Here is a 14,734-nt window from a genome sequence, read left to right on the forward strand (position 1 = left end):
TGTGTGTGTGTGTGTGTGTGTGTGTGTGTGTGTGTGTGTGTGTGTATTTCAGATGTCTTTTGTCAAGAATCAATAGCCAGGAGCTGCAAAAGCAAAGACATGGGCAATCAATACGCTGGCCAGAAAACATTGCAGAGAGAAGGAGATAAAAAAGACAAGGGGAAGAATTATAGAGGGGGGGATAAAAGGGGAATGGGAAGAGGAAGAGATGGGAAGAAACAACAGACCCAATACAAAAAATGGATCAAGAACACATGAGGGGAAAGCTCTGTTTAAAATTAGACCACAGTATAGCAAGGTTGCTTCAGGCAATCAGCTTTCAGACATTCATTCAGTGACTTCAACACCCACCCACTCAAAAATACATATGCTCTATGTTTCCCCAATGTGAACACAGAAACAACACTTTTCAGTGGCCTGAGATGATGCTGGTGATGTGAATTACATATATAGAACAGTCATAAGTCATTCACGTCCAATAACGAATGAATGCCCAAATAAAACACATAACCAAAAAGGGGAACTGTAGGGGCATAAACTGACTCCATGTATGGCTTAATGGCAAATAGGTGTCTGCGGCTTGACAAGCTAGCCTGCCTTTGGTAAGTCTACCTGCTCACACTTGACCACATGTTATTTTCAGTGCCCTGTGCCTAACAGCACTGCAGTGGCTATTTGCTATGATGATTTATGTGGGTACGCTCAGCCTCTTCCTTCCCTATTCCTTTCCCCTGTCATTCTTAAACAAACACCATCTCTCTATGTGCCGGCGAGTATTGTTTTTTATCGGGTGGGAAAGGTCAGTCTCAGAACAGTTTGAGTCACCATGTGGAGACTGACCCCAGGGCCCACTGGCAGATCTCAGATCAGCCTGTAACAACAAGACTCTACTCAAGGCAGGGCAATGTCATTCTGGGTGGAGGAACAACTGAATGGAAAGCAAAGCGAAGAGGCCAGATCTCTGACTAACTACTGTCGTTCCTTGATACCACTGCGACCCCCCCTCCGTCCCTCCCTTCCTCCCCTCAGTGGATACACACACACACACACACTATTCTCCGTCACAAACACACACATACCTATTAAAGCATTCTCAAACACAGTAAAATAAGCTGCTTAAAAAAAATTGTGAGTATGAGAGAGAGAGGGAGAAAGCACGGGGCGGGGGTGGGGGGTACACTGGAGAGGGATAGCGAGTGTTGGCTTGGCTGACCGTCTGCGGTTCTGTCGCGGTAAGGGGGGTGGGAGGGTTGGGAGCGTAGAGCGGGCGTTGCTGCCGAATTCCCTGAGAAATGTTCGTTTTGGATCCGTCCCTATGCTTACATACCTCCCTCCCGCTTTTAAGCGAACTGTCTCCCGTTCCCTCCACTCTCCCCTCTTGAGTTTGGAGTTATGAAACGCAGAGTCAAAATACATCACTTTCAAAAGCATTTACCTCGCGCACCGATGAAGTGAAGTCCGTAACCCCCTTTTCACCGCTTGTCTCGGTGTAACGGTGTGTGGTAAAGTTAAGGATTGGAATGGTAGCCCTTCCCCTACCCCCCACCCCCGAACGTACTAACAAAGTCGGGAAGCCGTCGTGTCTGTCGTTTCTCCCATTATCCCAGGTGACTTTCACTATTAGAACACACACACACACATACCCCCTCTCTCTCACTCACTCAAACACACACACACCTTGCTAACTACTGCGCTCAAATGGCCACAACACACTGTGACATTAGGGTATTTTATTTTTGGCCGTGAAGTGGGCAAATCTAATTTGTATCCAATACGTGTGTGGTGTGTGTATGGGAGCGGGAGAGAGAGAGTTGGGGAAAGTGAGGGACAGGGATAGAGGAGGTTGGGGAGGGAGGGTGGATTGATCTGCCGCTGTTAAAATCTTGTTCTGTTTTTTCTTGGAGTGAGATTTCTGCTCTCGCTGACTCGCCTCTCCCGTGTAGATTCTCATCAGCGCGAAGAGGAAAAACGGTTGCGGAAGGAACCCTGGGCATTTTTCAAAGAGTACATTCTCATATTTTCATCGGACGAGGCTCAGTTGGCTTTTATCTGTTTGCTTTCCCTGTAGCCTGCTCTCTTTTTCTCATGTGAGAGAAAGAAACACAGAACGGAGACGGCGAAGGTTCGATCTGTCAACCTGATAAAGTGGACCCTCTTCAAGAAGGAGAACTTCGAAATTACATACAGAGAGACCTGGACTAGAGGAGGTACTTTTCACGTATCTGTAACGTGTGTTGTCTTTAATCTATCTAGCATCTGGTCTTGTTTTGAGTGAACTACTAACTTTCACCATTTAAGAATAATTTTAAAAAGCTCGGATTGCATTTCCCCCTTCAAACATTTTTGAGGTGATGTCATCTTCCCCTGTTTTGGCTGGTATTGTGTCGGGACTTTGGATGAACCAAGCAGCCAGCGGCTGAGACGCCTGGGGAAATCCGGGAAATCAGGTGCAGAGCGCGGCTGTCATTTCTGCGCTGTCGCGGGTGGCTGGGTTCGCCCCTCAGTCACAGCTGTTCCCATTCTCTGCTGCTCTCCCCCACCCCCCCTCTGTCTGTCCCTCTCACCCTCTGCTTTTCATTCAACTCTTCCCCCCATCTTCTGAGCTGGACCGCTTCGGGCTCTCCTCCACTCAAGCGGACACTGTCGGTCAGTGTCCCACGGGCCACAGACCCTTTAACCCCGTTAGGAGGTGCAGCCATGACCGAGCCTACCGTGCAGCATCCGGAGTCTGCCGAGCCGCCGCGTCCATATCGCCCTCGTCACCCCGCCCAGGTATCCTGCCTCCCGCGGCGCATGACCTTGCCTCGTACGGACTAGAGCTGAAGCTCCCGCCTCCGTTCGCACTACTCCTCCCTTCTCCCCTTACCGACCCATCCCTCAGTCCATCGCTCATGCCCGTTCTTTTCCATCCAAGGGAATTTATTCGTAAAAGGACGTATTTGCGGATCAAAAGATCAACTTGTAACTAAGAAGGCTATCCTAGATGTTCCACGACGCCTGGAAAATAGGTTTTAACTGTATGATCGAGCGAAGTTAACTGCAACAGACAGTGAACAGGTTGACATACAACGAAGTCCACCAGGATTATTTTGATAGAAACCTATTTTATCCTTGACTATTCTGTACCTCAGGGCCGGCCGACTCAAATCGGATTTTTGGATCTTGACAGTGGCTGAACTTCGTTTCACCTGTCCCTGCAGCTCCAAGAATACTGCTGTTGAATGACCTGACCCCCGCCCCCCTCCGGTCCTCATATTGCCCCGCCCCTGTTTGCTGCTAACCGCGCACCACCACGACCACCGTGACAGCCGCGAACGGTCACAGTGGCACTCACACCGCGGGTTCCCCCGTCCTCCCCCCGTACCCTCAGCCGCTGGGGGACGCGATGCTCACCGCCGATGCCAACGGGAGTGTCCGCTGACCCCGCGACCATTCATCGGATTACAAAGACAGACATAAACCTACCATCATCACCGGAGTGTTACCGGTACGCGGAGAGCAGCTCGGAACAGCCGAGGAGACAGACTTGGAGCGACGTTTCGTCGCGGTGGGGGAAGCGATGCGGTCCCTTCTCTCCACGCTGACTGTCTTGTAAGTTTATATAACTACTAGTGTATTAAATTAACTCCACCATATGTCTTCCCACTGTTTGCAAGGAGTGGATCTATACACGGAGGAGTTTTATAGAGCAGCTGCGTTTATTTGCTAATGGAATTGTTATTGTGACGTTTACTGTTAGCCATCGTGCATTGTGACATCTCCATTGCAGGATCACCATAGAGACAGGTGCCAGTGTCTCAAGAGTAATGTCAGGTTAGGCTATCTGGCGAACTATCCAACGCAAACAAACCAGAAATATGCTCGCAGTTGACTCCCTAAGGTGTGTCTAGTTCAAAAAATGTCTGTCTTTATTTTTCTTTTCCTTTTTGTCAACCCTGGTTTGCACACATGGCAGTCATCTTGAGATAGTTATCATTCCTTTCCCAACCTGTGGATAGAGCTGTGAGAGAGATAATCCATATTCTGCCCAGACCACAGTCTCTTGCACTGGCTCACTGGCTGGGTGAAGGAGCATTATCTCAATTATCTAATAATTCTCAAGGATGTCGGAATTAATGGCCGTGAAACTGGTACTTTATCATCTGTCTGTGGTACTTGGCTCTCCTTTTAAGCAAAGGGATTCAGCTCTTTTAATACTTTAACCACTACTCCATGTTTATTAGGCCTGTATAGTGCCACCACGGTCCAAATGGCAGTAGAGTTGCTGTAGTATTCCAGTTTAGATAACACACACAAACACACTCACACACACTCACGCACACACAGGCTTGGGTTGTAGGCCCAGAGGTGTATCAAGTCAGCACTGGTAGATATTTACCCTCAGCCAGCAACATTAGATTCCAGTGCCCAAACTGCTGCTCTACGCACTGCTGCAGGAAGAGGTAGTCACAGGTTGATGATGTCAGGCTACTGCTTGTTTTGGCTCCAGACCACAGAACAGTGAGAAGTAAGAGCTCCCGGCTACTTGCATTCTCTCCCTTCTCTCCTTCCCCTCCTCTATTTCTCTCTTTACCTCCCTCCCCCATCTCCTCTTCACTCTCTCCCTCTCTCTCTCTCTCTCTCTCTCCCTCTCTTCCTCCCTCTCTCTCTCTCTCTCTCTCTCTCTCCCTCTCACTCTGGCAGGCTTCAGGCCCACTGTGGTTTGGGAGGGATAGGGAGAATCCAAAGCCTCAGCCCGAATCATGTTTTTTTCCCCCCTCCGCGCTAAGCGTGGTGTTTGAACAGCTGAGAGTCCTCAAAGCGCCCAGACGCACTCTCACCTGTGCGGGGCTGTGTGCATAGGTACGGGGCCAGCGAGCAGCAGATGCGTCGCTGCTGCCAGAGTGAGCGCTGATACGGAGGGTGACGGCGGTGGCGGCGGCATGCACAGTCGCACAGGCGGAATGCGCCGATACTGTACGGAGGCGGCGTTCTTGGGGCGCAGCCACTGCTTTCGCAGCCAGCAAGCGCAGATTTCCAAACCATACTTACAGATGTGTCGGGCACACAGGGCACATACCCACAGGCATGGACGTTGAGACAGTGTACACAGAGTTGCAGGTGGTGAGCCCAGTAGGTGTTTTGCCCATGGGTGTACTGCTACTGTTTGATGATCCAGAGGCAGCGAGCCTGTGTACCCAGAACAAACGCATGTGCACAAGGCCAATGAAAGCGTTCACTTTGGCTGTGAATTCAAACCCCATTCAGGTCATTTGCATGGGAGAGGATTTTATTTGCTGGCTGCACGTGGTGTGGTGTGGAGCGTGGGTGAGTCCTCATGGCCGAGTTCACAACCGCTAATAGAGCCGTGCCGCCTCCTTCTTCCAGGGCTGAGGTACGGCGACTGATGAAGGACAGAGCCTCTCTCTCTCACTCCCTCACTCCCTCTCTCAGTCTTTCTTTATCATGCAGTGGTTTGAAGTTGAGTTGCGTGCATCTGTGTCTGCTTTGGACCAGCTGTCAGCTGCCGATACCTCCCCTCCCCTCCCTCTCCATCTTTCTGCTCTCTCTCTCTCTTTCTCGCTCCCTCTCTCCTCTCTCCCTCTCTCTCGCTCTCTGTCTCTCCCCCATATCTTTGCTGGAGACTGGGACGATGTGGGGGAGTCACCCCCTTCCCAAGACAGGGAATGAGCGGAGAAGTACAGAGACAGGGAGTGAGAAAAGCAGTTTTGACTGTTTCCACATTCTGTGTGTGTGTGTGTGTGTGTGTGTGTGCGTGTGTGTGTCTGTGTGTGTTTTCACCACCCTTCTATCCTTGTCTGTCTCCTGTCTTAAAATCCATTAGGCCTGAGTGGTAGTGCCAGTGGAACTGAAGATTTTTTTCTTTTTTTTTTTCGTAAAGAGAGAGAGTTCACCCAGAAATTCAACAGACTACAGACAATTACCAAATTTAGCCAGATGCAGAAGGAAAAGAAAAAAGGCAGGCGAGGAGCACTTCAGCTGAGAGGAAACAATAAGCTCACCACCAGACCCAGCCTGTGCACTGCACCATCATCTGGCTACAGTGTTGCGTTTGGCCTGGGGCGCTGTGGCTGGGAGCATGTGGGGAATGACTGCTCCTCCTCTTCCTCCTCCTCCCCCTCCTCCTCCTCCTCATCCTCGCCATTGCGTGACTCAAATGGGGCTGCCCCTGTTGTTTTGACTGCTTGTTTGGAGGAACGTCTCAATTCCTCCCTCCTGGCCCCCTCCAACAAAGGGTCACGAGGTCACCCCTTTTAGAAAAGGAGTGGCTTGGAGAGAGAGAGGGCCTGGCATCGGTGGGGACACACCCTGCCCTCGCGATGAGCCAGCCGCCTCTCGGGCCATCAAGCGTGTGTGAGTGGTCGCCCCGGCATGCAGAACACCACGAGGCCTGGGAGCGATCAAACCCCCTGTCACTCACTTCAACTGAGAGGAGAAGAAGGGAGAGAAGGGTGAGAGAGAGAGAGAGTGAGAGAGAAATGGAGGTAGATAGGCATCTTACGTTACCAGTAAAGCTCTGTGTTCTGATGCCAAAAGCTGGGTGTAAGGATTACATGATCAGACTTCAGGTTTTTTTTCCCTTTCTCACCCCAGCAATTTGGCAGGTTTGTGCAGATCAGTGGAGAGGGGCACACCCATGTGTAGGGCAGTAGTTGGCGTGCTGGGGTACAGACTGGGAAGTTTTATTTTATTTAATACTGCGTTCTGTTGGACTCTGAGGAGTGTACATATACACACACACACAGACATATACACACACACATGTGTGCACACACACACACACACACACATAGACATATACATGCACTCACACACTCTGTCATTCTCTCTCTCTCTCTCTCTCTCTCTCTCTCTCTCTGTCTCTCTCACACACACACAGGCATATACACACACACACATAGACATATATACATGTACACACTCCCTCTCTCGTACTCTCTCTCTTTCACACACACACACACACACACACACACACACACACACACACACACACACACACACACACACACACACACACACACACACACACCACAGCAAGCTGCCAAAACATACACACTGAACTCACTGACCACACCAACATCTTTGTGGGTTGACACAGAGGTTGCCTCGAGGTGCGGCTAACAGACAGACAGACACACACACACACACACACACACATAACACACCCACACACACAGACACACGCCCATGCGTACACACCTTGACTTCATCAAACTGGACAGTCTTGCAGCATCAGGCCTTGCGGTCAGGCTTGGGTTGAGCAGCGTGACCGTTTAAGGAGAAGTCTGGAGGGAAATGTGCTTAGCATTGCCGAGATGGGCTAGAAAAGTATTTCAGAGGAGGAAAGGTTTTTTTTTTCTCTTCCTTTCTTTCCCTCTTTCTTTCTCTCTTTCTTTGGACATTATGCTATTCTCATGGAAGAACTGCCCGCAGCCCTCCTTTCCAGAAGAATGAGAATGGGAACAGCTCAGTGGCGCATTGGGAGCCAGATGGAATCCAATTTCAAGTACAATTGGAATGGAAACACAGAAGTCCTTTGCGACTGCCATGTCTAAGTTTTAAGCTTCCCTTATGACATAACTGTCACTTCCTTTGTTATGTTTTCCGAAGGGTTGTATTAGTGCAGACAGATTTATGTCAGGTTTCGCTCGGTCCCCTCTCTCCTGGATGCCGTGTACAGACACACATGTGAGAACTGTGCAGGTGGTGGCATCGCTACTTGGTCAGGGTTCCTGCAGTAGAATTCCCACAGCTTGGAATACTTCAGATGTTGGGGTGGGGGGATAACCGTGAGCCAAAAAGGACATGAGGGTTAGTCCTGAACTGCTGGCAAAAAGAGCACCACAAAAGGAAGGGGCTGATCTAAGGTCTAAGACCTGATGTTGCAGAAATCCCTACAGGAGCATAATCAACAAAGAGGAAAGACCCTAGGAAATCATTTTCATACACCATAAGACTTCAGCGTTTCTTTTTTTTAATATTCATTTGTTATTTACTTTTTGAATTCCTATTCTTGTATTTACCCATTGCATTCCTGTGCTGATTTTTTACCCATTACATTCCTATTCTGAATGAAACTCTAACAGGCTCCATATACAGCCCCCCTCCAACCCTTCATTTCACAACACTGCCCAGAACATCTTTCATTCTGTTAATTCCACTTAACCACCACTGAATTATCCATGTGGATGTGCAAACATATCCGTGCGCGGGATAATTCAAGAAGAAGGATGTCCGAAGCAGAGTGCAAGCAGTGCAACGCTTCAGTGCATCAGTATTTATTTTTTCCTCTCTCTCTTCTGTCTTCCTTCCTCCCCCAGATGTATCCAGATGTTGCTGGTGATGTGCAATCCTTTGCAGGTGAGTTTCAGCGTGCGCAAGAGGAAAAACAGAGACGGACGAGGAAGTGGTGTATAGTGTATAGTGTGTAGTGATGAGAGCATGAGAAGGCAAGTCAGTGGGAAAATGGGAAAAAGTGAAAAAGAGGGATACAGAGAGGGGGGAAAAAAGATAGAGAGACAGATAGCCCAGGGTCAGCCGTGAAGAGAGCCAAGAGTCCTGCAGAAACCCACACAGGGAGAGAGAACAGAGAGAACAGAGAGGGAGAGAGGGAGAGAGAGAGAGAGAGTCAGACAGACAGACAGAGGGAGAGAGGGAGAGAGGGAGAGAGAACAGAGAGGGAGAGAGAGAGAGACAGAGAGAGAGAGAAAGAGACAGACAGAGGGAGAGAGGGAGAGAGAACAGAGAGGGAGAGAGAGAGAGACAGAGAGAGAGAGAGAGAGGGAGAGAGAGAGAGAGAGAGAGAGAGAGAGAGAGTCAGACAGACAGAGGGAGAGAGCAAGAGATAATACACTTCAACAGTGAAACTGACACCTCCCTCTCGCCTGCCTGGGCCCAGCAGGTGTTCGGGGTCGATGGGGTAAATTTCAGCGTGCATGTGGAGAACCAGACTCGGGTGCGAGACGCTATGAGTCGCCGGCATCACCGAGTCTACCAGCTCTACAGCAGGACCAGCGGAAAACACGTCCAAGTGCTGGGCCGCCGGATCAGTGCCCGCGGAGAGGATGGAGACAAATATGGTAAGGACACACACAAACACACACACACACACACACACACACACACACACACACACACACACACACACACACATGATGTTCTGGGACACACACACACAGACAGACAGACAGACAGACAGACAATGGGAAAATATGCACACCCTGAGGGAAGACATAGGCTAATATATGAACACACATGCATGAAATGGATATCACAAATATGAGCAGAAAGCATACAAGGTCATTTTAAGTTTGGCAATTTGTATATGGTGATATAGGCATGACGTGATTGTTGGCAACATGACATGGTTGACAATTTATACATCCATTCTCACACAAATGCATCCATCCCTATATGTAATACTCCTACAGAATCCGTGATAAATGTAGTGCAGTCAGACATCTACATGCATACAGAAAAGGGGGCAGCTGAACTTGCCTGGAGGAAACAAAGACCTCAGTGACTGCTGACACAATGATTCACAAGCAGACAGCCCGAGACAAAAGGCAGAGTGGGAGCGAGCAGTCAGGCTTGGTGTTAGACATAGTGTTAGAAACTCATCTTCCCATTGATCCAGCTATTGATTTCTCATTCACCCTGTTGTCTTCTCCTGTGGGTTCAGAATAGCAGAATAGCCGGCTGTTTCCCTCGCCCCCTCTCTCTCTCTCTATCACACACACACACACACACACACACACACACACACACACACACACACACACACACACACACACACACATATATAGAATATACCCACCTACCCACCCACACACACACAGAGTTGCACACACACATATAGACCTACCCACTCACACACACAAACACACACACACACACACACACATATATATATATATATATATATATATATATATATATATATATATATATAGTCCTCCTCCTTCTTCTCCTCTCTCTCTGAATGGTGTCTAATGTATTGTAAAAAACACGTCATGAAATTTGAAACCAGAAAGCATTTTTTGTTCTGAGAACAAAGCATTTTTAGTTCAGTATTGTTGGTTGATTACATTAATATACGATAGCAGCCACACTCTGTCCAACAGTATTGAAGCGATATCTAGTGTGCTCAGTTATATCTACCCATAGCTCGCTGTGGGGTTATGTTATCAAAGGAAAACAGGAGAAAAATACAGAATAAGAACACACAGCTCAGAGGGGGATTAAAAGAAACGTATTTACACAGCAAGTAGGGGAACATGGATGGAGAGATTAGGGAAGTGTGTGGGGGGGGGGAGAAGAGAGTGAAAATATTGATTTTAACTGACCCTTCTGTTGACAAAGGTCACGTAGGAACCATTTCAAGGGTTTATTTTTAAACAAGCATGGCCCCTTTCCTTCCAAGAGGCCTTTCACTCAGCAGAGGGTGGGTAAGCAGGGAAAGGAGATACGGCATGAATTACTAGCTGTGTAGATGTTGATCTAGAGGGATAAGGGAGGACAACATGTAATGCTAGTCAGAGAGAGGTAAAAAAAAGAGAGAGAGAAAACACAATTTCCTTCTTTCGATCGGCGAGCTCACACTCTTGCCCATCAGCAGAAATGGATTGACATGGGCAAACAGGGTAGTTATCTGTTCTGTGTAATCGTTTCAAACAAAGACTTTAGTGGCAGAGGCCACACTAATCAATTGTCTTACACAATACATAGTCTGTGTGTGTGTGTCTATCTAGAGGTATTGTTAGCCTTGATTTAAATAGGCTTTAAGAAAGCCTCTCCTTCCCTTGTTCATACGTTTTAATAACTCTCTCGTTCGTCTGCCTGTCCCTTCACAAGCCCAGCTCGTAGTGGAGGCTGACACCTTTGGCAGCCAGGTGCGAATCCGGGGGAAAGAGACCAACTACTACCTGTGCATGAACCGCAGGGGCAAGCTGGTGGGCAAGGTGAGTCATGTCGGCTCAACACTCATTTTCAGTTAAGGTCAGTTGTAGCTGATAGGTTAAACTGACGGGTATATATGTATATATATATATATATATAGAGAGAGAGAGAGAGAGAGAGAGAGAGAAATATTCTCTCTCTGATGCATATTCTCACGATGGCTATCAAATCATAAAGGAAGTTCGAGTTAAACACCACCAAATAAAATCACCTTTAAATTACCATTAGGGAAGTCATATGTTGTGCATAATTGCTTCCTTCAAGATGAATCTGCAACCAAGAATAAGAGTTATGTATGTGTTATGTCTGTCAATGTATTGCCTTATTTGAACAACACAAGCAAGTACAGGAAAATTGAATTTAAGGGCCTTGGGGGTGGGTTTCAACCATATATCATGATCCTCCTCAGCCAAACAAAACCATTCAGATTTTAAAGAAACAGATTCTGGAGCCATTCTGAAGAAACTTGTGAGTCTGAGTTCCCCATTGCTGGCGTAAAGTATATGGATGTTTGGCCAGCAGAGGGGAAAACATGGAAGTAAAAATAGGATGTTATTTTATTAAAATAAATGAGTTACAGACCACATTCTTACCATAAAACAATTCACAAGGCAACCATTAGCAATTCTGAGACCAAATCATATAATGACATTTAGTAAGAAAGCCTTTCTCCCCAAGAGAATTCCTAGGAGTTTCTCCAAATTGGATCTTGAATTTCTATAAACTGAATAGCTTTTCTTTTGTTGAAAACAAGTGAAAAATAAAGACATGAATGATACATGGCTAAAAATTCCTCTTCAAATCTTTGTTCCAAAGCAAAGATAGGCCTCCTCATTCCTTATCTATCACATGCTGTGTGTAAAACAATCTCTTTGTTTTGTTTTGTTTTGTTTTGTTTTGTTGTTCTGTCTGTCACTTTGTGTCTTGTTTCTGTCCATCCATCTTTGTTTGTCTGTGTTCTCCCAGAAGGCCAGTAACCGCAGCTCAGATTGCGTCTTCGTGGAGAAGGTCCTGGAGAACAACTACACAGCGCTGATGTCGGCGAAATACAACGGGTGGTACGTGGGTTTCACCAAGAGGGGGCGCCCTCGGCGTGGCCCTCACACGCTACCCAACCAGCAGGACGTGCACTTCATGAAGCGTTTCCCGCCCGGGGAGCAGCCAGATGTGACGCCTTTCCGCTTCACCACGGTCAGCAAGCGGAGCAAGCGAGTTCGAGCCGCTCGACCACGTTAACCTTGCTAACGCTCTCTCCCCATCTCCTGTAAAAGGCCACTAAAGTCCTGTTTTTTGGGACCAAGCTAAATGTTACCCCGGGACTTGCTAACCAGACTGACAGTCCCTCTCCTTTGCAGCCGTGTAAAATGACTGGATCGTTTAAGGGAGACATGCTAACTCGGCCAAAGCTGTTTAAAACAACTAGCCTAGCATGGGCTAATCCTGTTTAATGCTAAACTGTGCTAAAAAAAAAAGGACATGTCTGACTCTGACAAAGGACTGACTTTGACTAGCAGCTGTCTGACTGCAGGACTGCCAGACATCATCTCATCAATCCTTCCAGTAAGGTCGACACTGACACACCTGCCCTTTTTTTTGGTCTGTTCTTGGATATTGAACCAGACAGACCACACAACGACAGGCTCCCTACACATATGGAGAAGCCTAGAGACTAGCCGACAGATGGTGACCCAGAAGAGGTGGGTGGAGTTGGGCCACCGCCGACCATCCTGTCCTGTGTTTGGGACCAAGTTTCTTCATGGAACTATCGCAGAGCAGACCAGCTTTTGGACTGGACTCTTGACCGGATCAGATACAGCAAACTCAGATCAGCCCAAGGCCCAGGTAGACATTGTCCTGGAACTTCAGGACAAGGCAACCCAAAAAAAGGACTACATCCCAACTTGGGGGGGTAAATGTGTTCCCCTGGCACCCAAAGACATGTTAATGTGTGTGTGTCTGTGTGTGTCTGTGTGTGTGTGTGTGTGTGTGTGTGTGTGTGTGGTGGAGTAAGAGGAGGATCTCAAAGGGAAGGACAGAACGAGTGGCAGATGTTTTGACTTGCTGTCTTTGTCTTGTTCTATTCCGCCCTGTGCTTTGAGAAGCGAGCTCACATGCAACGCTCGTGTGTAAGTGAGCGGGTTTAGTGAATGAGTGTCCACGAGGAGGTGCACCAGAGGAGGTGCCCCAGAGACCACATTTGGACACTACGACAAGGAGACTTTGAGGAGGACTACTGGTGGTCACCTCACCACTCATTCTCTCCCTTGAAGGACAGAAACCCTGCGAGAACTGGAATGTACAAATGAATAAAAAAACGGTAAGCACGCAAAATATCAGCTGCACCAAAAAATTATCCAATGACCAAAGACAACTGGAGACCAATGATGGACAAGATAGCCACACCCCCTTTTTCAACCCTGCAACCAATAGCAAGCACTCAAACACAGGGCAAAGGGGGTGGAGGCACATTCTCTTTGCATTTGCATCGCTATAGAAACGACACAGGGAACAATATTCCCAATTTTGAGACAGTATGGAATGCTGCTACACGGACATTATGGATTAACCAAAGTCTCATACACAAATATTAAAGGGAACCCATTAAAAAACTATATAAAGATTATATATATATATATATATAAAGAGTAAAGGCTAAATAAGCAATATTATTATGATTGCTTCTATAATTGTTGTTATTATTATGAAATTATTTCACTTATTTATTTCATCTCAGTGTATGGCAGCCTTTCTACAAGCCAGTAAATCTTCCAGAAAAACTGTGCATCAGAAAATGTCGCTCTTTTTTCCCCTTCTTCCTTCATCATCTCCACAGACACGACTACCACCCTCATCTTTCTGCTACCCTACCCTTATTTTACAACATTTATTAGAAAATCCCTAAAAATCCACTCCCTCACGGTTCAATAGGTTTAGTTCACCCAGCAGGTTTTGCATGCACTGAATAAGTCTTTGTTACCAGCAGGGTAGACGAAAAATCCCCCATCCATTTTCCTCTTCAGTCTCAGACACTTGTCTCGCTAGGAGGAGTGCTATGGCACGCCACTTAATTGTCTCCCCCGTCCTGTGGTGGTAACTGTAGATCTGTCACTTGAGGATGAGCCAATGGGATCTGCAGGCACAAACAGCTGACTCAGTGGGAAAAAGCTGTAGGATTTTTCTCGATTCCGAAGGCAGGGATCCTGAGCAAGGGGGTTCTGGAACGGCGCTGGCGGAATGGTGGAAAGATTCTGGAGCCAAACCCAGGGTGGAAGGTGTATGGTAATGGTGTGGAGGAAGGAATTCGAAAAATGTGCGTGAGAACCGAGTAGTGACCTGAGACTTGCAGGAATTATGGGAAAAATCCCACAGACCCACAGGAAGCACACACACCCAGCAGACACATGCACTCAGGCAGACGTGTGGTGTGTGTCTCTAAGAGCAGACACACACACACTAGGAACAGACAAACACACACAAATATCTCAACAGATAAATGCCTCTGATTGGATGTGTGCGTGAACCATATACATACAGACAATCACTGATTTAGTCATACCATCTTATATCTACAGCCTGCTCACCAAAAACAATTTTGGCCCTGGTGCTGACATGCTCCGAAAAACAGCTGAACACAAACTCAGCCTTCGGAGTGCAAGTCCAGCGAGGAATTCCAGTGCTGTCTCAGGGTGACACAAAACTGCACTAACACAGCACAGCACAGCCTGCAAATCTTAAAATGCGCGGACTGTGCCAACTTCACAAGCAGTGCCAGTCC

At 47.5% G+C, this 14,734-nt stretch overlaps 1 protein-coding gene across 1 annotated transcript; it reads left to right on the plus strand.

The window, feature by feature from the left end:
- Window positions 1-1,784: 1,784 nt before the first annotated feature.
- fgf18a (fibroblast growth factor 18a) lies at window positions 1,785-14,732 on the plus strand. Its single transcript, XM_031557893.2, has 5 exons — window positions 1,785-3,591; window positions 8,322-8,361; window positions 8,900-9,080; window positions 10,855-10,961; window positions 11,926-14,732. Exons 1-5 carry the CDS (start codon window positions 3,560-3,562, stop codon window positions 12,193-12,195), a joined length of 630 nt encoding a protein of 209 aa, XP_031413753.1. The 5' UTR covers window positions 1,785-3,559; the 3' UTR covers window positions 12,196-14,732.
- The last annotated feature ends 2 nt before the right edge of the window (window positions 14,733-14,734 follow it).

The sequence above is a fragment of the Clupea harengus genome, chromosome 20 (assembly GCF_900700415.2).
Source record: "Clupea harengus chromosome 20, Ch_v2.0.2, whole genome shotgun sequence".
Taxonomy (NCBI): domain Eukaryota; kingdom Metazoa; phylum Chordata; class Actinopteri; order Clupeiformes; family Clupeidae; genus Clupea; species Clupea harengus.